Source organism: Lampetra planeri, chromosome 40 (genome assembly GCF_965212315.1).
Source record: "Lampetra planeri chromosome 40, kcLamPlan1.2.h2, whole genome shotgun sequence".
Classification (NCBI taxonomy): Eukaryota; Metazoa; Chordata; class Hyperoartia; order Petromyzontiformes; family Petromyzontidae; genus Lampetra; species Lampetra planeri.
This window is the reverse complement of record NC_136146.1, coordinates 8,152,654-8,175,437: the sequence shown is the minus strand read 5'-3', so window position 1 is coordinate 8,175,437 and position 22,784 is coordinate 8,152,654. Positions and strand designations below refer to the sequence as shown.

Here is a 22,784-nt window from a genome sequence, read left to right as displayed (position 1 = left end):
TTATTTTATTATATTTTATTTTTATTATTTTATTATTTCAATTCTACGTGACTTTACCGAAAGAACCAAGAAGATGAATCCCTGCAGTCACGAAAGCTTTAAATCGAAATTCCACGTTACGTAACGAAAAGCAATGGAGTCCGTGTCTTTTGTGCGCCTCTGATTCAACAGCGATTGATGTATCCATGGCTTTTCACTGCAAGCGTTTTCAAGGGCGCTACCATAGTGGCAGCATTGCTACTTATTTTGATTGCAACGATGAGTCAATTAACATTGATTCTTATGCTCACAATGCATGCTTCGCATTGTGTGTTTAAGGAGCAACTAGTTACCAAAAAAATTATGAAATGTTAATTTTACCGATGGAACGAACAAGACCGCACGCGGGATGGGCAACACAAACCAGACGGAACGAATTGTGGAAAAAAAAAAGGTTTTAATCAAATAATCGCCCCCAAATCGACAACGTGCTATAAGGCTACTAGCTAGAAATGCAAACCAGGGAGAGGAAAGTGGAGAGAGGAATGAGATGGGACGTGAGGGGCTTGGAGAGAGCAGTCGGGTGTTGTCACGAGAAGGGATCATCCGAGTAGACGACTTGATTGCGTCGATCTTGGTGCAGCCCCTTGGCGCTGTGCCCCAGCGCTGCACACACACAAAGACAAAAGATCCGCCCGTATAGCCTTAACAGACTGTTGGGGCAAGTGCTGTTAGCGAACACCTATGCAGGCCGGAACAGTAAACGAGGGGGTGGGTGGCCAGCACCACGCCCAACTCTCTTCGTCTCATTATTGGCAATATTTACACACTGCATCAGGTACTAATTTGAGGCCGAGTCAACCTAGGGGAGGCCCAGGGCCGGTTAAAATATTTGTCACTGGTGTTGGCCGTGAACGGGAATTGAACTACAATATTCACCGAGTTATCCCACTTTGGCATGTAGGCACAGAGTCAATCCTCTTCCACTCTGGTGTTAATCTAACAACAGCAATGCCACACATGCCAAGTTGCAGAACAGCTCAGAATTTACATTGCAGGTATTTGCCCAATATCCTTGAAGGGTTTATCTTGGTTTTCTATGTGTGTCTCTTCTTAATAGGTTCTCAGAGTAGGATTTGACTGACAAATTCACAACCAAGTTTAAATATACATTTATGTACAATGTACACGTTTTTTATACATAGTGCATTGGATAAGGTGACCAAATTTGCTACACAAGAACCTGGATTCATCTTGGTTGGGAATCCATGATCAAGGCCAGGACCACAGTCCTGATGTCAAACATCGTGCAGTCCCCTTGTCTATCTGTGATGCAATTACATGACACTCGGGAACTGCATGTGAAGGATGTGCATGTTTAACATACATTTACAGGGATATTTGTTGTGGTTGTAAAGGTGACAATCTATGCAAGGTTTGTTGATGGTGTTGATTATATTAATCGGATGTTTTTTATATTAAAGGTATATCATGAAGGGTACTTAAAAGTGTATAATTACGGTTATTGATTAATAAAGGTTTCGAATTATATTTGAATAATTTCTACAATATCTATTTGAGCAAAGGACTGTTCATCTGAGTAAAACTATCACTCAGCTACACCACATACCAACCACCCATTCACTACCAAACAAACTGTCCACACAGTACACAACCACTGCCTAATTACCAATTCACCCAGCTCACTACCCACCCACTCACTACTCAACCACTCACTATTATCTAGCCCTTAAACTCACTAGCCACTCAACTCACTACCCACCCAGATCACTACACACCCATCAACTCTATACCCATACACCCAGCTGACTATCCGCACAACTCACTACCCACGCAACCAGCTCACTACATCACCCACTCACTACCCAACCACTCAGCTCACCATCACCCGCCCTGCTTACTTAGGCTATGTCATCACATTAGACCCAACACCACCCCTTCCCCCGTCTCTATTGGAGGTGGTGGCTGAGATTACCCAGAGTGCTCCAGGGCGACGTCCCAGCTGTGGCCTCGATCTTGGGCTGACGGCGCGCAAGGGACACGCGGAGACGCACGTCCGATACCACGGCCCCGTTCATCTGTGCATAGCGACATTGCGACACGATTACATGCTACATCCATAATGACACTGTTACACGTTTACATGCTACATACAACACAACACCGCTACACATTGACATGCTACGTAAAAAATGGCAATGCTACACGTTTATATGCTACATACAATAAGCCACCGCTATACGTTCACATGCTACATACAACACAACACTGTTAACACGTTCACATGCTACATATAATGACACCACTACACATTCACATGCTACATACACCACGACAGCATTGCACACTTACTACATACAGCACAAAACCAATGCATGTTCATATGCTATATTTGGAACAAAAATGTAAACATGAATGGAAAATAAACTATAACATCTGCAATTTCATGTAATATATCATGGGTATGTACAGCCCTTTTGTCAATTTACTGCTGGATGAGGGCCTCCCCACGGCATGTAGATTATGGGGGGTTATTTAACCATACTTCACCATGCTGGTCAGTGCTGTTTGATGAAGTGGGAGGGGTGGTGGGAGATAATGGCATTAGCCGTAGCCAGGAATCGAGCTTAGGTCACCAGCTTCATAGGGCAGTGTGCTAACCACTGTGTAATTGCTCCACCATGTGACAACGCACGGAGCGGGGGTGTGGTCGTCATCACGCCTGGCCGCCTTTGTCTCACCAGTACTGATGTGAGCACACTGCACCAGGCACTTTTTTAAGTCCAGTGCTCGCTGCGCTGCATTGACTACTGGTTGCCGAACGAATACATTACAGGGTCTCACTCATTACACACGGAGTGCTTGCCACAAATGAACCATAATACCTTGCTGATCTCGTCAAGGAGCACAAACCATCACGCGAACTCCGGCCATCATCGCAGCAACTTTTGGCTAGCCAACAAACAAAGGTGGTCACCGCATCGTGCACTCTGAGATGCTCTTCTGCGGCGGTCAGGAACGCACTTCCTTACGATATTAGGAAGCACTTCAAAATCTAGATTGAAATCGAATTTCTTTAGAACTGCTTTTGTATTTAGTCTGTTGTCCTTCCCCTACACCTCCAAATAGCACGGTTGGCTACATACAGCGCAAAAGAAGTTCAACATACATACACACATACCCACCACACACTATATGTGACTTTGTGCTCTCACCTCCGCTATGGCTTGGTCGGCAGACTCCATTTTCTCGAACGTGACAAATCCACAGCTGTACACATGCACAGCAAGAACGCGGTGATTCTAAAGTGATGATGAACACATATGAAGCGATGCCTCTCCCACTCTGACACAACACAGCGCCACTTACCACAGAGATCCTGTGTACTGTAGCTTCAGAGTATGCCGACTGCAGCATCACCAATGCCCGTGTAATGATATGATGCTGTTAGTATTGTGGCGCTGCGGTGTTGTGCTGTAAGAGCTTCATGTCATCGTGGTGTGGTGGTGGTGGGTGTGTTGAAGTAATGGCATTGTTTCGATTTAAAGCTTTCGTGACTGCAGGGATTCATATTATTGGTTCTTGCTGTGGTTTTCACACCTGATGATGATTACTTGTGTTGCAATCGAAACGTCGTGATAATTTTATTGCTTTATTTTTATTATTTCATTATTTACCTTCTACGTGACTTTACCGAAAGAACCAAGAATATGATGACATTGTGTCGGAGTGGTATGGCATTGGTTGTGTTGGTGGTGGCAGCGATGTGGTGATGGTAATGACTATCTTGTGGTGAGGATGTATTGGGGGTGTGTGTTTTGCAGTTGTAGAGGTGACGGTGTGGTGTAATGGCGTCATATTGTATATTCTTGGTTCTTTCGGTAAAGTCACGTAGATAGAAAATAAAAGAATAATATTAAATAAATTTTTTTTTTTAATATTTCTATTTTCTATCTACGTGCCTTTACCGAAAGAACCAAGAATATGAATTCCTGCAGTCACGAAAGTTTTAAGTCACGTCGTATGTTGGTCGCATTAGTGGTGTGACGGTGTCACGTCATTGTGATGCATTGAAGTAATAGAGTTGTGTATTCGTGCTGTGTTGTTGTTGGTATGTCGGTTGCATAATGGTGTCATGTCATCGCGGTATTGCTCTGTTAACATAATGCTGTTGCGTTACAGTGATGTGGTCCTGATGTGTTGGGGGTATCATCGCATTGCAACGGTGATGTGGTTGAAAACTCATCTCTAAATTGAAAACTCATTTATTTTTAACTGCTTTTTCCGTTTAGATTGTTGTCCTTCCCCCACGCCTCCTATTATCACGGTTGCCTACAGATGTAGTTCAACACACATACGTACATGTGGTGCAAAGGTGTCGTGTTGCTGTAGTGTTGGTGTGTTGGTAGCGTAACAGGCACATGTTGCGGTAGACGATGTGATTGGTGCTCGTGCCTGCGAGCGCGCTCCATGGTGACGTTGAGGACCGGGCCGATGGAGCTGAAGGCCGTCTGCAGGATCTCGTCCGTGATCCCAGAGCCGTTCACGTAGATCGTGTTCCCCCGGCGAGGCTCACGCCGCTCCGACGAATCTTCGCAAGACACACATGCACGGGAACAAAACAAAGATCCCCCGTGTAGCCTTTAACAGACTGTTGGGGCAAGTGCTGTTAAGCGAGCACCGATGAAGGCCGAACAACACACGAGGCGGTGGGGTGGCCAGCACCATGACCCGGCCGCCTTTGTCTTCCTAGTGATGATGTTTACACAGTTTAACACGTAGGCTTTATTATTCATAATAAAGGTTTTTGGGTTAGATCGCGTTAGTATAGATGTGTTCATATTCTTGTTTTTTTCGGAAAAGTCACGTAGAAGGGAAATAAAAATTTAATTTAATTATCACGACGTTTCGGCCACAACGCAAGCAGCCGTCCTCAGGTGAAGAAACGTCGTGAGAATTGTATCTTATTATGTTTTATAATAAGATACAATTCTTATTATAAAACAGCGTCCTAATTAACACTGCTAAGCTTGGCAGCGTATTTTATATTTTATTTTTTATTATTTTATTATTTCCCTTCTACGTGACTTTACCGAAAGAACCAAGAATAAGAATCCCTGCAGTCACGAATGCTTTAAGTCGAAATATAGATGTGTTGTAACTCTCCACCACCCGACACAGCCAGCAAGGTTTGTCACGTAAACAGCGCGCCAATTAGTTTACTACTTCAGGCCACCGGTGTGTTTACACGTCGCACCAATGTACTCATTGGAGGCTGAGTCGACCTAGCGCAGGCCCAGGACTGGTGTTGATGAGGTTTCTGGTGGTGTTGATAACGATGCTGGTGGTGTCGATAGTAATGATGTTGTGGATATTGCTTCTGACTCCCAGATAGATATTCACCCTCTCCCACCCCAAGCATGATGGCTGCACTTGTCCGTCTTGCTTGTAGTCCCATTAGCTGGATTAGCTTAAATGTAAAATGTGCATTTACTTAGCAAACATCCTTTTACATTGTACATGTAAAAGTTAAAGAGAATTCACCCTCCTTTCAATTCAATAAATCGGCATAATTTTAGGCCATGATTTGATTAAATAATCAAGTTTTCGTTTGCTATTGCGGTGCATGTATAATTTACAATGGCTGCAGCGTTTACATGCAGCTAATACAATAAGTACGAAGAGAGAATAACTGATTCGTACTCGCGTTATTTGATTCATGTATCGTGTGCTTCATATATTTTTTTTTTAATCGATCAATCATTTTTATTCCAAGTGCCGTTGGTGGAGATTCTCACGTCTCTCTCGGTCCCACCCTCTGTCATCGACGCGCTCTGCATCTTCCATCGCTGAGTTCTCATTATCACGGCCACTCACAAAGCTGCATCAGCAAAACAGAGTAACATCGGAAATCACCGACATCGGCAAACGCCAATATTCACATCAACACGTACTGCTTTTTGTGTTTAGTTTTGTTGTCCTTCCCCCGGACTTCTGATTAGCACGGTTGCCTATGTACGGTGCGAAAAAAGCTCAACATACAATCACCACCATCACATTCACATTACTACCATCACATATATTTTCACTCAAAACACATGAACATCACCACCACTACATCAACAAAATAGCAGAAACACCATTATTACATCAACATTAGCAAGTGACCACGACCAAAATAATTTTACCACAACTTCAAAAACCACCACCACCATAACACACTATCTTCCAATCAACATCACCACCATCAAACCAGCAACGCCACCGTTATGATTCTGCTCCCGTACCTCTCGTAGAGATTCTTCACTTGTGGACGGCGCACGTTAGCCTGGAAGACGGAGACAGCAAAAATCGGCGACAATAAACATGCACATGGGCCCTCTACACTGATAGCCCTCTCAAATAGCTATTACCCATTCAGTTCTGGAGTGACAGCGAGGCAATTACATTACATCATCAACGTTCGTAGTTGATTTATTCTTTTATCGTGTAACGTACAGAAATCCGCACGATAAGCATCATAACTTGTCAAGCTGGAATGGTTACCTGACTCATGCTCGTTTAATAACTATTTTTTTTGTAATCTATATTCACACTGGAAACACATAAAATGATACACCAAAAATGTGAAATACGATTACAAGGATTTGAAAAACGGATCTCATGATAATCGTCATATCCTGATAATGAATATCGTATCATTTTGTGAAAAATTATATCATCACAACCTTACTGACTACTCAATGAAGCCAGTAGCAAATCAGAATTGAACCTGACCTGCCCCTCACATTGGTGGACTGGTGTGGAAGTTTTGGCAAAATTAACACTGGCCGCAAACACCTCTGTGGACTAACAGGTATAAAACAGTGGCATTTCGGTTGTGTGCGATTGTGCGCGTAATTTGTGTGCTTTGTGTTTAAGTGCACATATGGGAGTAACCACAACCTCCGCGGCCTCATCCTCGGCAGAAACGCTTCTCTGGAACGGCTGAAATGAGGGCGGCTTCTCCTTCTCTGGGTCCTGAATGCAAACACAGCAGAAAGCACATCGGCACAACGCAGACGGTACCAACGTGATTCATGTAAACGCAATGCGATCTTTATAAGCATCACAAAGAAAAAAGATGGTTATCTCTCGACTTAATTCATGCTAATCCCCTGCCCAACCGCCCGCAGATGCCACACGGCCTGCCGCATGCTCCTCCCCCCCCCTAGTACCCAATATAAACACGTGTCTCTAAATAGCTCTCTTCATACGCTACAGTAATTTTGCTGGAGCGGTTACACCTGATGACGGATGCTTGTGTTGCTTCGGAAACGTCGTGATTTAATTTAGTTGTTTTATTTTTATTTCATTTAGTTTTTACCTACGTGACTTTACCGAAAAAACCAAAGAGTATGGATCCTTGCAGTCACGAAAACTTCAAATCTAGAATTGCATAAAGTCGACTGGGTCGGCCCTGCTGACCTGCATTGCTGAATTATCTGGCTCCTGTAGTCTCAACACAAAGGTCTGCACAGTAGCCCATATAACCCCGTTTGACTGCACAGAGGAGCAAATTGCGATGGCATGGGCTCGAGAGGTTGACTGACTTGGTGAAAGAACTAATATTGTGTGAGGACCCCAATGGCGATCACCAGCATTTAATATTAATCACTGGCTTATAGTTTGGGAGACAGCATTTCACTACGTGGTACCTTAACAGGGAGATCTGTTGACATGAATGTCAACTTTTGGAAATACTTCCAGTTTCAAAACACCACGCTGCACTGTGCAATCTCCAGCTACAAGAACAAAAGACATCTCCCCTCTTTATGCTCATCGGGTGCAGCAGAGGGCAGTGCAGAAAATTGCATTGTTGTACCGTACTTCTGTGCTCCCACGTCTAAGCCTCCCCTACACCAACATGCCATGAAGTATGGTCAATAACACCCACCACTCGCATGGTGTGAAGAGGCCATCATCCAGCAGTGGAGTGAGAAAGGGCTGCACACATACATGTGTGTGTCTTTGTGATGAATGGCGGCGGTGTAGCAGTTAGTGCGCTGTGCTATGAACCCGGCGATCCGAGTTCGAATCCCGCTCACAGCCAATACCAGTGACGATTATCTGAACCGGTCCTGGGCCTCCCCTAGATCTACTCAGCCTCAAATGAGTACCTGGTGTGGTGTGCAAACATCGCCACTAGGGAGACAAAGGCGGCCGGGCGTGGTGCTAGCCACCCACCCCATTGTGTGCTGTGCCGGCCTTCATAGGAGCTCGCTGACATCAATTGCCCCAACAATCCATTAAGGCTATATGGGGGCTCTTTGTCCTTGCATGTGATGAATGGCAGCCACCGATGTTTTTTGTGAGGGTCTGTGAGCACCTTGAGCTTTCCCTCCAGCGTTCGCGAGCGCTTGAAGCCGGAGCTCTTGGTCTCGGGCCGGATGGCGCTGATGGCGCCGCTCTTCATCAGCTTCTTCGCCTGCTCCGTGGCTGCGGCTCCATCCACGGTCGGCTGCTCCGACACGGCTGGCGCAAAAACCACCATCCCCACCAACCAGAACCATCAACGCCGCCACCCGAGCAATCATCACTATCATTACAACCACAACTATCAACACCACCATCAATCACCACTACCAAAAACCATCATTCCCACCACCATGAACATCAACACTGCCACCACCCTCATAATCATCAACACCCCTAAAACCACCATCATAACCCTCAACACCACTACAAGAACAATCAATACTTTCAAGCACCATATTCACCATCACGGATACTGATATCATTAGAACCACCACCTTTATCACACATATCACTATAATGATCATCACCACCACCTTGATCACTCAGGCCAACATCAGCAGAACCATCAAGACCACAACCATTTCCAGTTGAACACCAACAGCACCAATTTCATAACCAACATCAATATCAGAACCTGCATCACCACAAAAATGAACCACAAAGACAACTGGTGATTGGTGGTTGTGATTATGGCAATTGCTGGTATTATAGATGGGTGGTTCGTGATGGCAAAAGTTGAGTATGATGATCGTGGTGGTTGTGATGATGGTAAGTGGGTTTAGTGATGTTGGTGATAGTGTTGGTGATAGTTGTGAAGACCGTCGTGATGATGGCAATTGTTTTGTTGATTGTGATGACAGGGGTGATAGTGATGGTAATGGTAAGGTAATGGTTGTGACGGTTATATAAGTGGTTGTCATGGTGGCGGTGTGGATGATGACGATGAATGTACTGCATCACTCACATCGCTTTAAACCACTCTGTGTGGACGGATTTGCCGTGCTTTGTTTCTTTAAGGCCATGACTGCTTTTTTCTGAAATTCACACAAGGTGCATGCAGCGTGAATTTCCCCCCACACACGCGACTCAAACTCTGGTCATCAGGTGCGCGTTTCTCATCAGCAAACCAAATCTAATGATAGCATTGTCAACCGTGTGCCTGCATTTTTCTCTCTGCATCAATCCCTCGCCATGTCTCTATGTCTGCCTCTGCTGGTTATCTGCGTCACTACCTCAATGTCTCCCTATGCATGTCACTCTCCATCTGTCTCTCCAACGCTTGCTGCCTTCAGGTCCTCCTGTGCGAATTCCTAGCTTTATATCTCAATTTATTGCATCTATGTATCCGTGTCTTTCTCTCTACGTCTCTGTCAATGTCTATCTACATTTCTTTCTGACTAAACACATTCCTGCGGAGGGAGCTGGTAGGAACGTTGGGTTGCTCGGTCAATGGCCAGGGTCAACGGCGGCGTGGTGTATTCCGCAAATATTCCCGACTGTGAGGGCGGGCACAAGCCGGCGTGAGTAGGTTAAACGTTAAGTTGTATAAGAGCACCACGGGGTGACCAGCCCCTCCCCACCTAGCCCCACCCCTCCCACCCCCCACCCAGCCCCACCCTCCCCACCCAGCCCCTCCCTCTCCACCCAGCCCCTCCCTGCACGACGGACACAATAATCCCCTGTGGGCTGGTGTAACCAGGAGGTTCCTACCAATAATAGTCTCTCCAATGTCCCTGTACCTCCATCTCTCCGTGCCTCAATGCGTGTCTCCGTATCTGCATTTATGTCACTGCATTTATCCGCGTGTCCGTCTGCTTGACTCCTTGTGTCTCTGCTTGTCTATGTCATTCCCTGTCTCTCTTTCAGACGTGGGTGTCAATAATTGTTATTGATGATGGAACGAATGCAACAACGTGATTGTGATCTCAGCAAACGATCTTGCTGGTTGTTATTATAACTGATCCCCAGGCTATTATTGGTATTTCAATATCAATATCTCCATGTCTCTCTCAATCTCTTTGTCTACAAGGTAGTCTCTTCTGTCTTTCCATATCTGTGCTCGTGTCCATCTGTCTCCAAGTCTCAACGTCTCCACGTCTTTTTCCTAAAATCTGTCTCAATCATGTTTTCTCTCTTCTGCCTCTCAAATGTCTCAGTCTATTAACTACTCTTATTTTTCGATTTAAAGCTTTCGTGACTGCAGGGATTCAAATATTATTTCCCTTCTACGTGACTTTAGCAAAAGAACCAATAATAGATTTCCCTTCTACGTGACTTTTACCAGATAAGGCCCACAATAGCTCAACGAAGTGGCTTATCGTGTGGAAATGTAAAGCAACCAAATGCTCCAGATGCACGTTTCTAAACGTGGAGTAAAGAATCTTGGAGGACCCGGAGAAGAAAACCACACGACCACGGGGAGAGTCATGTAAACTCCAAATATACAGCAGCTGTCAGGGTCGGGATCGAACCCATGTCCCTCCTGTTACACCAGGAGAACCAATCGTTCTGTGTATTGTTTTCAGTTGTAACTTGCTGACCCGCCCAAACTGGACATCTGTCAAATAAGTAACATTAAAAATACTTTTTTTTAAACACGCTTTAATTAAATGTACCGTACGAGTAATGGCAGAACTCCACGAAGTGGCCCCGAGGCTTGCCATAACGTAAGAGACCGTGGCCAATTACAGCCAACGTCAGTTGAGCGTGGACAATTAGACCCAAGCCGAAACATAAGATGTAAAAATGAATGTTTAAAAATATTTGTTTTATTTTTAATGATAGAATATAGTATTGTCATCAGTATGACATAAGTATACCGAGTTTGCAGTCGATACCACATTGGGAAGTGGGTTAAAATTGAGTTACAAGATTTGAGGGTACGACAACAACAGAAAGAATGCGTTAATAGAAAGCGTGTAAAAAAGATTGTTTAAAAATATACATTACATTTTTTATGATAGAATATAGAATTGTCATCAGTAAAGTCACGTAGAAGGGAAGTAATAAAATAATAAAAATAAAACATAATAAAACAATTCTCACGACGTTTCGGCCACAACGCAAGCAGCCGTCCTCAGGCGAAGAATGAGACATTATCAAGCTAGGAGCTTATATAGGTGTAGCGAGGAGGAGCGCCTTAACAAAAGAATGTGCATATGAAGAGGAATTTAGCATACCAATGGGCAATGCGTAGGAGGTGGGCGGAGGGGTTTCAAAGTCCCATTATGCCCATGCATTATGCAGGATCAACAGCACCACGGGGGGGCGCAAGGAACAGCGTTAATAAAGGAAAGGAATGTTAATGATATGTAGCTGCATTTACCAAACAACCATGTAGAAAACCAAAGTAAAAAAAAAACTACATAAAAAAACTAAAATATAAACTGATACTTACTATACTCTACAATAAGCTGAGTTACTAACAACAAATAATAAATTACAATTCTACGTCGTAAGAAGTATATAATATACTTCCATCTAAACTTTATTCTCATAGCATATACAGTACTATATACTGCCATAGATAAACCCAACATTAAATTAGATACTGTATTGCTGTAAACCACCCTATACTTAATACATTTTAATATAACACTATGTATTATTCAACTCACCCTAATGTGTATCGAAATGGTTTATTACGTCCTTCCAATGATTGCTAAGCCTGAATCCATCTTCTCGGTTAAAATTGTCTCTGTGTTTGTATATGTGGATCGCCTCATGAACGAATCTCTCATGATAGCCAGATGGCTTGCAGAGAACCTCCGTCTTGGAGAAGTCAATGTCATGTGAGCCCACTGAGTTGTAACAGTGGTCTGCCACGGCTGAGGTGTTTGTCCTACCGTGTTTTAGATCAGCTTTATGTTCACGAATGCGGTCTGAGACGTGTCGTTTGGTTTCCCCAATGTAACTGCTACCACAGAGGCAACTTAGTTTGTAGACGCCAGGGTACTGTATGTCTGGAATCACATCTTTTACAGACGGTACCAGATCACGGATTTTATGTACTGTGTTGAATCGGACCTGGATCTTGTGTTTAATCAGGATTTTGGAGATCTTTTTTGTGACCCCAGCAATGTAGGGTAAGGTGATGGTCTTGAAAGGCTCCTCAACAGGATCCTTCTTGATGGTTGGAGTGATTGATGGTTGGAGAGAAGGATCCTGTTGAGGAGCCTTTCAAGACCATCACCTTACCCTACATTGCTGGGGTCACAAAAAAGATCTCCAAAATCCTGATTAAACACAAGATCCAGGTCCGATTCAACACAGTACATAAAATCCGTGATCTGGTACCGTCTGTAAAAGATGTGATTCCAGACATACAGTACCCTGGCGTCTACAAACTAAGTTGCCTCTGTGGTAGCAGTTACATTGGGGAAACCAAACGACACGTCTCAGACCGCATTCGTGAACATAAAGCTGATCTAAAACACGGTAGGACAAACACCTCAGCCGTGGCAGACCACTGTTACAACTCAGTGGGCTCACATGACATTGACTTCTCCAAGACGGAGGTTCTCTGCAAGCCATCTGGCTATCATGAGAGATTCGTTCATGAGGCGATCCACATATACAAACACAGAGACAATTTTAACCGAGAAGATGGATTCAGGCTTAGCAATCATTGGAAGGACGTAATAAACCATTTCGATACACATTAGTTGAATAATACATAGTGTTATATTAAAATGTATAAAGTATAGGGTGGTTTACAGCAATACAGTATATAATTTAGTATATAATTTAATGTTGGGTTTATCTATGGCAGTATATAGTACTGTATATGCTAAGAGAATAAAGTTTAGATGGAAGTATATTATATACTTCTTACGACGTAGAATTGTAATTTATTATTTGTTGTTAGTAACTCAGCTTATTGTAGAGTATAGTAAGTATCAGTTTATATTTTAGTTTTGTATGTAGTTTTTTTTGTTTTACTTTGGTTTTCTACATGGTTGTTTGGTAAATGCAGCTACATATCATTAACATTCCTTTCCTTTGTAGTATTCTTGAATGAGGCAGAGACTTCGTAGAGGCCACACGCTTTTATTCCAATAACACTAGTCCTCCGGACTCACTGGGAGAACAGCCCAACCACACAACCTAGGGAGGTACAGCCCCCGGCTCTCTTCTCCTTACTCCCCTTCCCTAGCCTACAGCTACCCAGTTACTCTCCTTTCCTAGCCTATAGCTACTCAGCCCACTCAGTCCCAGCGGGGCGGCATCCTCGAGGCTTGGGGGTCCAGGATCTCCGGCCGCACCTCCTCCAGCTTCTCCTGAGATTGACCCCCTCCGCTCTCCGGGAGCCGTCTTATATCTCCTCCCTCTGAGGGGCGGGGGTGTCTCGGGGCCCTGGCTCTCGCCAGCCCCCTCCCCTCAGAGCGGTTCCAACCACCTCTCGTCCCTGCCGGTCCGGACCGATCCAGACCAGTACGTACCTCTCCCCTAGCTTGTGTGACCTATGTGACCTGTGTCAACCTTGGTGTCAACCTTGACCACGACATCACCCCCCCCTACACAGCACGCAGCCGTCCCGGCTGCATCACTATCCACATCCCAACCCTAACTCGCGAACCAGGAATTCTGAACACGACAAGAACAATGCGTGAGCCTCAACACAACAGTAACAACAACAGAACAGCAACCACAACCGTCCCCAATAATTTACCCCAACCCCCCTGTACACAAGAACACCGCGGACACACCACACCAACGAACAAGGTGACTCGAACACCCAGGCTCCGCGAGGAGGCAGTGTGTCTGCGACAGGTCTCAGGAGAACCTGAGACCCTTCGAACGAGTCCGTGTGGCGGGTCCATCGCCAGAGGCCAGCGTTCCTTGCGGAGGGTCAGGAGGGCCCAAATGACGGGCGTCCGGCACGTCCCGAGGCCCCGGGGACAAAGCCCGCGAGCCGTCTTCCTGCTGGACAGGCGGCCGGCTCGCTTCCCGCTCCTCCGGTGAGGCCACCCTAGGTGGACTCACACCTGCAGCATCCGAAAGAGTGGCAGGGGGTGTCGGAACAACAAGGGGGTCGCGAGGCCCTTCCCCCAACCTGCCGGACACGTCACGCGGCCGGCCCCTGCGAGATGAAGATGTGTGAGTGCGTGGTGTGACATAGGGCTTCAGGCGCGAGGGGTGCACGTACCAAGAACGCCGTCCGCACGCGACCCTAACACACTGGTCCCGAACGACCCGAATAATGTCGACCGGCCCCCCGCCAGGGCCGCAGCAATTTCGATGACGTTGACAGCGGCACCTGCGGGCAGTGCAGCCACGCCTTATCCCCTACCGCCCATTTATACCCCGTAACCCGGCGATTATACAGACGCTCATTGGCCCGTTGCCTTACCCTGGAATTTTCCTGCGCGGCCACCCTCGCCTCGACCAACTTCCGAATATTGAACTGAGCGTGTTCGGACAGTTTCGAGCGAGACGCCGCCGACTGGACCCGCAATTGCACCTCCATGGGGGGGTCGACATCCCTGCCGTACATTAAGTAGAAGGGCGAATAGCCCGTGGCCGCGTGAGGCGCCAACCTATATGCGGCCAGAACTCCGGGAATCCTCAGGTCCCAATCCAACTGTGTGTCGTCTACCTGATGACACAACATAGAGGTAATGGTCCGGTGTAGACGTTCGACCATACCATCGGTCTGCGGGTGGTAGGGGGAAGTCCGGACCTTCTGCGTGCACAAAAGGTCACAAACCTCCCGCAGAAGATTGGACGAAAAGTTCTTTCCCTGGTCGGTTAGCAGCCGTTCCGGGGCGCCCTTATCCAGGACGTAGCCCTGGAGAAACGCCTCCGCAATGGCTGCCGCCGACTGGTTGGGGAGGGGCCAGGCCATAGGCCAACGGGTGAAATATTCAACCCCAACCAGCAGGTACTTATTACCCCGAGCGGTGACAGGGAAGGGACCCAGAATGTCAAGGGCCACCAGCTCGTTAACCCGGGACACCTGAATGGACTGAAGGGGTGGGCAAGCCGCCCTAGCCGGGTGTTTCCGCCGCGCACACTGCGTGCAACTATTCAAAAGGTCGGCGACATCGCGCGCCATTCCCGGCCAAAAAAAATCCAATTGCAGTGTAGCGAGCGTTTTGTGAATACCCAAATGCAGGATGCGTTCGTGCGCCGCCCACACGGCCCTGCCCCGCAGAGCGGTGGGGACGACGATTTTGTAACGCCCCGAGCTGGCGTCCCATGACATGAGGAGACCCTCCCGCAAGCTGACAGTACCTACCCTTCCCTGACAATCTCCCCCTCTCTCCGCACGACGGCGTAACCTGAGGAGGGAATTGTCTTCCATCTGGAACCGTCCCCATTCGTCCAGAGGCAGATCGAGGAGCGAGTCGCGAGCGACCAACACCTGTGAGTCCCCCTCGGTGACAGGTTCCCCATCGACCACCCCTGCTGCCGCCGCCAAGGGGGAAGCCGGAGCGGTACTCGTGGCCGATTTGCATCTCCCCGAGCCCATAAAACACGCGCACCCATCACCCGGAGGGAGGCGTGACAAGCCATCCGCGTTTGAATGTTGTGTCCCCTTCCGGTACACCACCGTGAACGTGTAGTCCTGTAGGACCTCAAGCCAACGTGACAGCTGGCCGGACGGCTGGTCTATTTTCAACGCATACTGTAGCGCGGCGTGATCTGAACGAACCGTAAAATGCCTACCGTATAGGTACGGTCGATATTGTTGAACAAACACGACAATCGCGAGCAGTTCACGGCGGGTGACGCAATAACGTTGTTCTGCCGGAGACAGGACTCTACTGCCGTAGGCAACGACCCGTTCGACCCCGTTGACCACCTGCGAAAGCACCCCGCCGATGCCGGTATTGCTGGCATCGGTGTCCAGGATGAAGGGCAATGTGAAATCGGGATAGCATAAGGGAGGAGCTCGGACAAGGGCATCGCGAAGCGCCCTGAACGCCCTGTCTTCCTCTTCCCCCCAATGGAATTTAGCCCCCTTAGCCGTCAGAGCATGAAGGGGTTTGGCGATCGTCGCAAACCCCTCAACAAACCGGCGGTAATAGGACGCAAAGCCTATAAAGCTGCGGACTTCCCCCACAGACGTGGGCGTGGGCCACGTTCTTACACAGTCAGTTTTAGCAGGATCGGTGGCTATACCCGTAGAACTGACAACGTGGCCGAGGTACCGCACCGATTCACGCAACAGAAAACATTTCTGAGGCTTAAATTTAAGGTTAGCCGATCGCACTCTGAGAAATACAGCCCGCAGTCTGTCCAGATGTTCCTCAAACGTACGGCTGAAAATAATCACGTCGTCCAGATATATAAGACAAGAGTCCCACTGCAGGCCAGCGAGGACCAGTTCCATCAATCTCTGGAACGTCGCTGGAGCTGAGTGCAATCCCATGGGCAACCGATTGAACTGATAAAGGCCCTGTGGCGTACGAAACGCGGTCTTAGGTTTGGAAGCGTCATCCAAGGGCAGTTGCCAAAACCCCGACAAAAGGTCCAAGGTTGAAAAATACCGTGCCCCCGCCAAGGCATCGAGCGACTCGTCCATGCGAGGGAGCGGATACGCGTCCGCCAGCGAAACCTTGTTAAGCTTCCGAAAATCCACACAAAACCTCAAACTGCCATCATGTTTTTTAACAAGCACAATCGGCGCACCCCATGGGCTGTTGGAGGGAGCCACAATGTCAGCGGCAAGCATGTCATTCACTGCCAACCGGACATGTTCCTTCTCTGCCGGACTCAATCGGAACGGATTTTGCCGAATGGGAGCGGAATCTCCCGTATCAATGTGGTGTTTCAATAGATTAGTGCACCCAACATCGAATTTGTGTTTGCTAAAAACATCGGGAAATTCACGAAGCAACATGCGCAGCTTTAATCTTTGTGACTCTGAAAGATTTTCAGCCCCTGAACAGAGAGAATCCATCCATGCCTCATCGACACCCACCTGCGTCCCGAACGCCGGTGCCTCACCGACATGAGCCGCGACGGAGTCAGTGTGCAGCGGCAGCGACGCATGTGCAATGACAGCCCCTCGGTGCACGACCTTCGTCCGCAACCCCGCATTCAGCACCTGAATGAAGGGCTGTCCATCTCTAGGCACAAGCGTTTGTGCACCCACCAGGTCCAACCCTCGCTCGGTCGTATTGGAAGGAGACAACAAAACCCCCGACGTAGCGTCTGCCTCCAGTGGTTTGCGTAACTGAAGCGGTATTAGCATCTGCGCACCCGGCGGAATCCGCACGGTTTCAGACGCCATAGCCGGAACAGTCGTGCAAGCTGTGCGCAGCCGGTTTGGTGAGGGCAGAAACGCCATCCGGCGGCCCGAAGGAAGCTCGATGCAGCCTTTGTCAATTAAAATTTTGATGGGCATCCTCCCCAAGAAGTCCGTACCCAACAAACAGGGAACGGCCAAGGCATCGGAAACCAAAACGGGACCAGATAATTTAATGTCGCCAATACAAATTTGTGCAGTTATTTGGCCAATAATCCCCAGGGAACCCCCATTCGCCGCAAAGCAAGGGACGGAGAACGGGGTGAGTGCCTGACATCTCTTTGGTAACACGTTGTATATGAGGTCTGAAATTATAGTAGCCGAAGCTCCCGTATCGACCAGCAATCGAAATTGAATTCCCTCAATATCCCCGAGAATAACCGACGAGCCCGTCGCCGCGGCCACGACCCTGTGGGCCAACTCGGACCACTGAACAGCGCGAAGTGGCCCCCGAACATCAGCCGCGTTCCGCTCCCCCCCCCTCAACGCAACGCGATTTAGTGGCGCGCCGATTGGCGGTGTATGCGGTGTATGAGATGCGGGCAGGGACCGTGTGCGTGAGGTGTCGCGACATGCCTGGGGTTCTTGTGGAGCGGCCGGTGGACGGGCGGACGATGGTGGACGACCCGGAGCTCGGCGCCGGGGTGCTGGGCAACCCGATGCCAGGTGACCCAGCTGGCCACAGTTGTAGCACGTGACGCGAGCCCACGCCCGCGGGGATCCGTGTCTCCTCCGGGTTTCCCCTTGGCGAGGCCGGTCGGCCCCCCTCCAACTGGCGGCCTGCTGCGACGCGAAGGCCTGGGTATCCGGAACCTCGTCAACTCTTGCAGCGGCGCACGCCGCCACCTGCCCATCCCGCTGGAGGAGCAACTCTGTGTGTAAGTAATGTGCCGCCCCCAGCGAGGAAAGGTTAGCTTCATCTTTGACGTGGACGGCAATCCTCAGTTCCCGAGCCAGCAGCAGCAACTTCTCAAGCACTATGGAGTCCAGGCCCACATCGTCCATTCGAGGATAGGCCGCTTGAGCCAACGCCATCAGTGCACTCTGATAGGCGAGGGGTGTCTCGTCCGCCTCCCTCCTCCGACTGGCGAAACGATGTCTTGTTTCGGATGGAGGTCCATACACTAAGGCCATCCGATTGAGGGCCTCCTGCAAGGTGGAGCGCTCCCTCCGTGGAATAAGGAGGAACGTGGCCAAGGCCACGTCGTCCAAGGCGGAAGGCAGGGCTCGGAGAGCGATGTCGGCAGACCACCCAGCCGTCTCGGCATTTGCCACGAAACGGCGTGAAAAAGCAGCCCAGTCCCCCCCCTTTGCCGCGAAAACCTGCAGCGAAGGCAAGCGCTGTTGCAGCGCCGGGATGTAGTCCCCCCTTGAAGACAGCAGCGTCCCAAGTGCAGTATTTGAAGCATCTTCCGGCGGCAAAATATCCGACCAAATCGGCGGGCACCTACCCGAAAACTCTGCTTCTCCCGATGTAAGGCCGCCGATGCCGGATGTGACGCGGTTCACCTGTGCCCCATGACCTCCTGGGCGGGTGACGTCATTTCCCCCGGAAGCGGTGACCCCCCCGGCGGAAGTGACGTCATCTCCGGCGGCCGCATTCCCAGCGGAAGTGACGTTTCCCCCTCCGGAGGCGATGTCAAAATTTTGCGCGGGAATGGCGCGTTTCTCGGCGGGAACCCGTCCCATCCTCCGGCCTGGTTCTCCACCCGGTGCTCCCGCTCCCCCCAGCGTGAGCTCGTCGAGGATGGAGGCAGCGGCATGGAGGAGATCGGCCAGCCGGGCATGGGCCGACTGGATCGCCCATCCCGACGTCGGCGGACTCCTGGAGGGCCCCGGAGAACCCGAGCCCGCCCCTGCAGACCCGTCCCCCGGAAATGGCGCTCCCGACTCCGGCTCAGCGTCGCCCTCGACGTCCTTCTCCTGGCCCCTGGTGAGCGCTTTCTGTCTTGTTTCCATGTTGGCGAGGTTCGTTGGCCGCTTCTAACACCAGTTGTAGTATTCTTGAATGAGGCAGAGACTTCGTAGAGGCCACACGCTTTTATTCCAATAACACTAGTCCTCCGGACTCACTGGGAGAACAGCCCAACCACACAACCTAGGGAGGTACAGCCCCCGGCTCTCTTCTCCTTACTCCCCTTCCCTAGCCTACAGCTACCCAGTTACTCTCCTTTCCTAGCCTATAGCTACTCAGCCCACTCAGTCCCAGCGGGGCGGCATCCTCGAGGCTTGGGGGTCCAGGATCTCCGGCCGCACCTCCTCCAGCTTCTCCTGAGATTGACCCCCTCCGCTCTCCGGGAGCCGTCTTATATCTCCTCCCTCTGAGGGGCGGGGGTGTCTCGGGGCCCTGGCTCTCGCCAGCCCCCTCCCCTCAGAGCGGTTCCAACCACCTCTCGTCCCTGCCGGTCCGGACCGATCCAGACCAGTACGTACCTCTCCCCTAGCTTGTGTGACCTATGTGACCTGTGTCAACCTTGGTGTCAACCTTGACCACGACACCTTTATTAACGCTGTTCCTTGCGCCCCCCCGTGGTACTGTTGATCCTGCATAATGCATGGGCATAATGGGACTTTGAAACCCCTCCGCCCACCTCCTACGCATTGCCCATTGGTATGCTAAATTCCTCTTCATATGCACATTCTTTTGTTAAGGCGCTCCTCCTCGCTACACCTATATAAGCTCCTAGCTTGATAATGTCTCATTCTTCGCCTGAGGACGGCTGCTTGCGTTGTGGCCGAAACGTCGTGAGAATTGTTTTATTATGTTTTATTTTTATTATTTTATTACTTCCCTTCTACGTGACTTTACCGAAAGAACCAAGAAGATGAATCCCTGCAGTCACGAAAGCTTTAAATCGAAAAATGTCATCAGTAAGACATAAGTATACCAAGTTTGCAGTCGATACCACATTTTTTATGTGAGTTACAATTGAGTTACAAGATTTGAGGATACGACAACAGAGTGAGTTAAATAAAAGCGTGTAAATAAAAAAGAACATCCTATTTCATCGGACTCCACCGTGTCTGCGTTCTCATCTCTCCCGCGCGTCTCTACCAAATGTCACCTTCTTCTTGAGCTTGGCGAATTTCTTCTGCAGACTCTCCTCTTCCTCCGTGAGGGAGCTGGGGAAGATCATGATGACGACTGCTCCGCCGGCCCTGAAGGCAAAACACGTCCACCACGTTAACAGAACGAAAAGTACGACGAGAACTTCACCACCACGACACCGAACACGAAGACCCCCCCCCACCCAGCGTGGCCTGCAAGACAACCGGGGCAACACCGATGAAGGTCGGCACCGTGGCACACGAGGGGGTGGGTGGCCAACACCACGCGCGGCCGCCTTCGTATCCCCAGTGGCGATGTGTACTACAAGCCGCCACCAGGTACTCGTTTGAGGCTGAGTCGACCTAGGGGAGGCACAGGACTTGTTCGGATAATCGTCACTGATGGTGGTGTTGTTGGCCATTGTAACACCACCACTGTTGTAACACCACCACTGTTGTAACACCACCACTGCTGTACACACCACTGTTGTAACACCGCCACCACTGTTGTAACACCGCCACTGTTGTAACACCACCACTGCTGTACACACCACTGTTGTAACACCACCACCACTGTTGTAACACCACCACTGCTGTACACACCACTGTTGTAACACCACCACCACTGTTGTAACACCACCACTGCTGTACACACCACTGTTGTAACACCACCACCACTGTTGTAACACCGCCACTGTTGTAACACCACCACTACTGTACACACCACTGTTGTAACACCACCACTGCTGTAACACCACCACTTCTGTACACACCACTGTTGTAACACCACCACTGCTGTAACACCACCACTGCTGTACACACCACTGTTGTAACACCACCACTGCCACTGCACAATCGCTACCACACTAACACCACTGCACTACCGCTCGGATTCTAACATCACGGCCACTGTAATCAGGCTACCGATCTAACACCACCACCACGCTAACACCACCACCACAACACCACCACTCTAACACCACGCTAACACCACCACCACCACAACACCACCACGCTAACACCACCACTCTAACACCACCACGCTAACACCACCACTCTAACACCACCACCACAACACCACCACTCTAACACCACCACCACGCTAACACCACCACTCTAACACCACCACCACCACTCTAACACCACGCTAACACCACCACCACAACACCACCACGCTAACACCACCACCACCACTCTAACACCACCACCACGCTAACACCACGCTAACACCACCACCACTCTAACACCACCACACCACCACCACAACACCACCACCTCGCTAACACCACCGCACTAACCCGCTGTGAATCTAACGCCGCGCGCACGGCACCGCACACACAGAGAGACACACAGAGAGACACAGAGACAGAGAGACACACACACAGAGACACAGCGAGAGAGACAGAGAGACACACACAGCGAGACAGAGGCACACACAGAGACACACACAGACACACACAGAGAGACACCGACACACACAGACACACACAGAGAGACACAGACACACACAGAGAGACACAGACACACAGAGAGACACAGACCGAGAGAGGCGCCTCAGCGTCGCCCGGCAGTGACGTCGTCTCCGTCTGGGGTCGTCATCGCGCGCCCAGCGCCTCGCCAGCGCCTCGCCGCTCGAGTATCGATTCACAGCGAGCTCGCGATTCACGATCGCAGTGCGCGCGGATCGATTACTTTTGATTTTTACGGCCAGAGGTGGAGAACCTTTTTTCTGCCAGGGGCCATTTGGATGTTTTTATAACATCATTCGCGGGCCATGCAAAATTATCAACTTAGAAATTAGCCTTTTATATTTGGTCAAACATTTAATTAACTCACCCCTAATGCGATGGCTGGACCAGACTAATTAATTTGCGGGCCTTTATACGGACGTACGCGAACAAAAAATTTGGACTTATCCATCATCATCTAGATTTGAAGTTTTCATGACTGCAGGGATCCATACTCTTTGGTTCTTTCGGTAAAGTCACGTAGAAGGGAAATAATAAAATGATAGAAATATAAAAAATTCTCACGATGTTTCGACTGCAACACAAGCAATCATCATCAGGTGTGAAATCAACAGCAATATTTTTTTTAAAAAGTGGCGTTTTTTCAATATTTCTTGCTGTGGATTTCACACCTGATGACGATTGCTTGCGTTGCAGTCGAAACGTCGTGAGAT

General features: G+C 49.1%; 1 protein-coding gene across 2 annotated transcripts; it reads right to left on the bottom strand.

Moving 5' to 3' along the window:
• Window positions 1-423: 423 nt before the first annotated feature.
• NELFE (negative elongation factor complex member E) lies at window positions 424-22,262 on the bottom strand. 2 transcript variants are annotated; one of them, XM_078613125.1, is made up of 11 exons: window positions 22,144-22,262; window positions 20,620-20,713; window positions 9,263-9,332; window positions 8,369-8,514; window positions 6,946-7,020; window positions 6,288-6,328; window positions 5,799-5,881; window positions 4,456-4,591; window positions 3,216-3,270; window positions 1,976-2,078; window positions 424-645 (listed from the first exon to the last, which is right to left on the bottom strand). In XM_078613125.1, the coding sequence occupies exons 2-11, from the start codon at window positions 20,689-20,691 to the stop codon at window positions 569-571; spliced, it is 858 nt and encodes a 285-aa protein (XP_078469251.1). In that variant the 5' UTR covers window positions 20,692-20,713; window positions 22,144-22,262; the 3' UTR covers window positions 424-568. The 2 variants fall into 2 exon arrangements, with proteins under 2 accessions (XP_078469251.1, XP_078469252.1); XM_078613126.1 differs by having other exon boundaries at window positions 21,901-22,168.
• Between the last annotated feature and the right edge of the window lie 522 nt (window positions 22,263-22,784).

Bases quoted from the DNA above. Each gene is read 5' to 3' on its own strand.
- NELFE (XM_078613125.1), bottom strand. From the start codon at position 20,691: ATGATCTTCCCCAGCTCCCTCACGGAGGAAGAGGAGAGTCTGCAGAAG. The intron at 9,333-20,619 runs GTGACATTTGGT...TGTGAATTTCAG, and splicing joins TCGCCAAGCTCAAGAAGAAG to AAAAAAGCAGTCATGGCCTT. The intron at 8,515-9,262 runs GTGAGTGATGCA...TTTTTGCGCCAG, and splicing joins ACAGAGTGGTTTAAAGCGAT to CCGTGTCGGAGCAGCCGACC.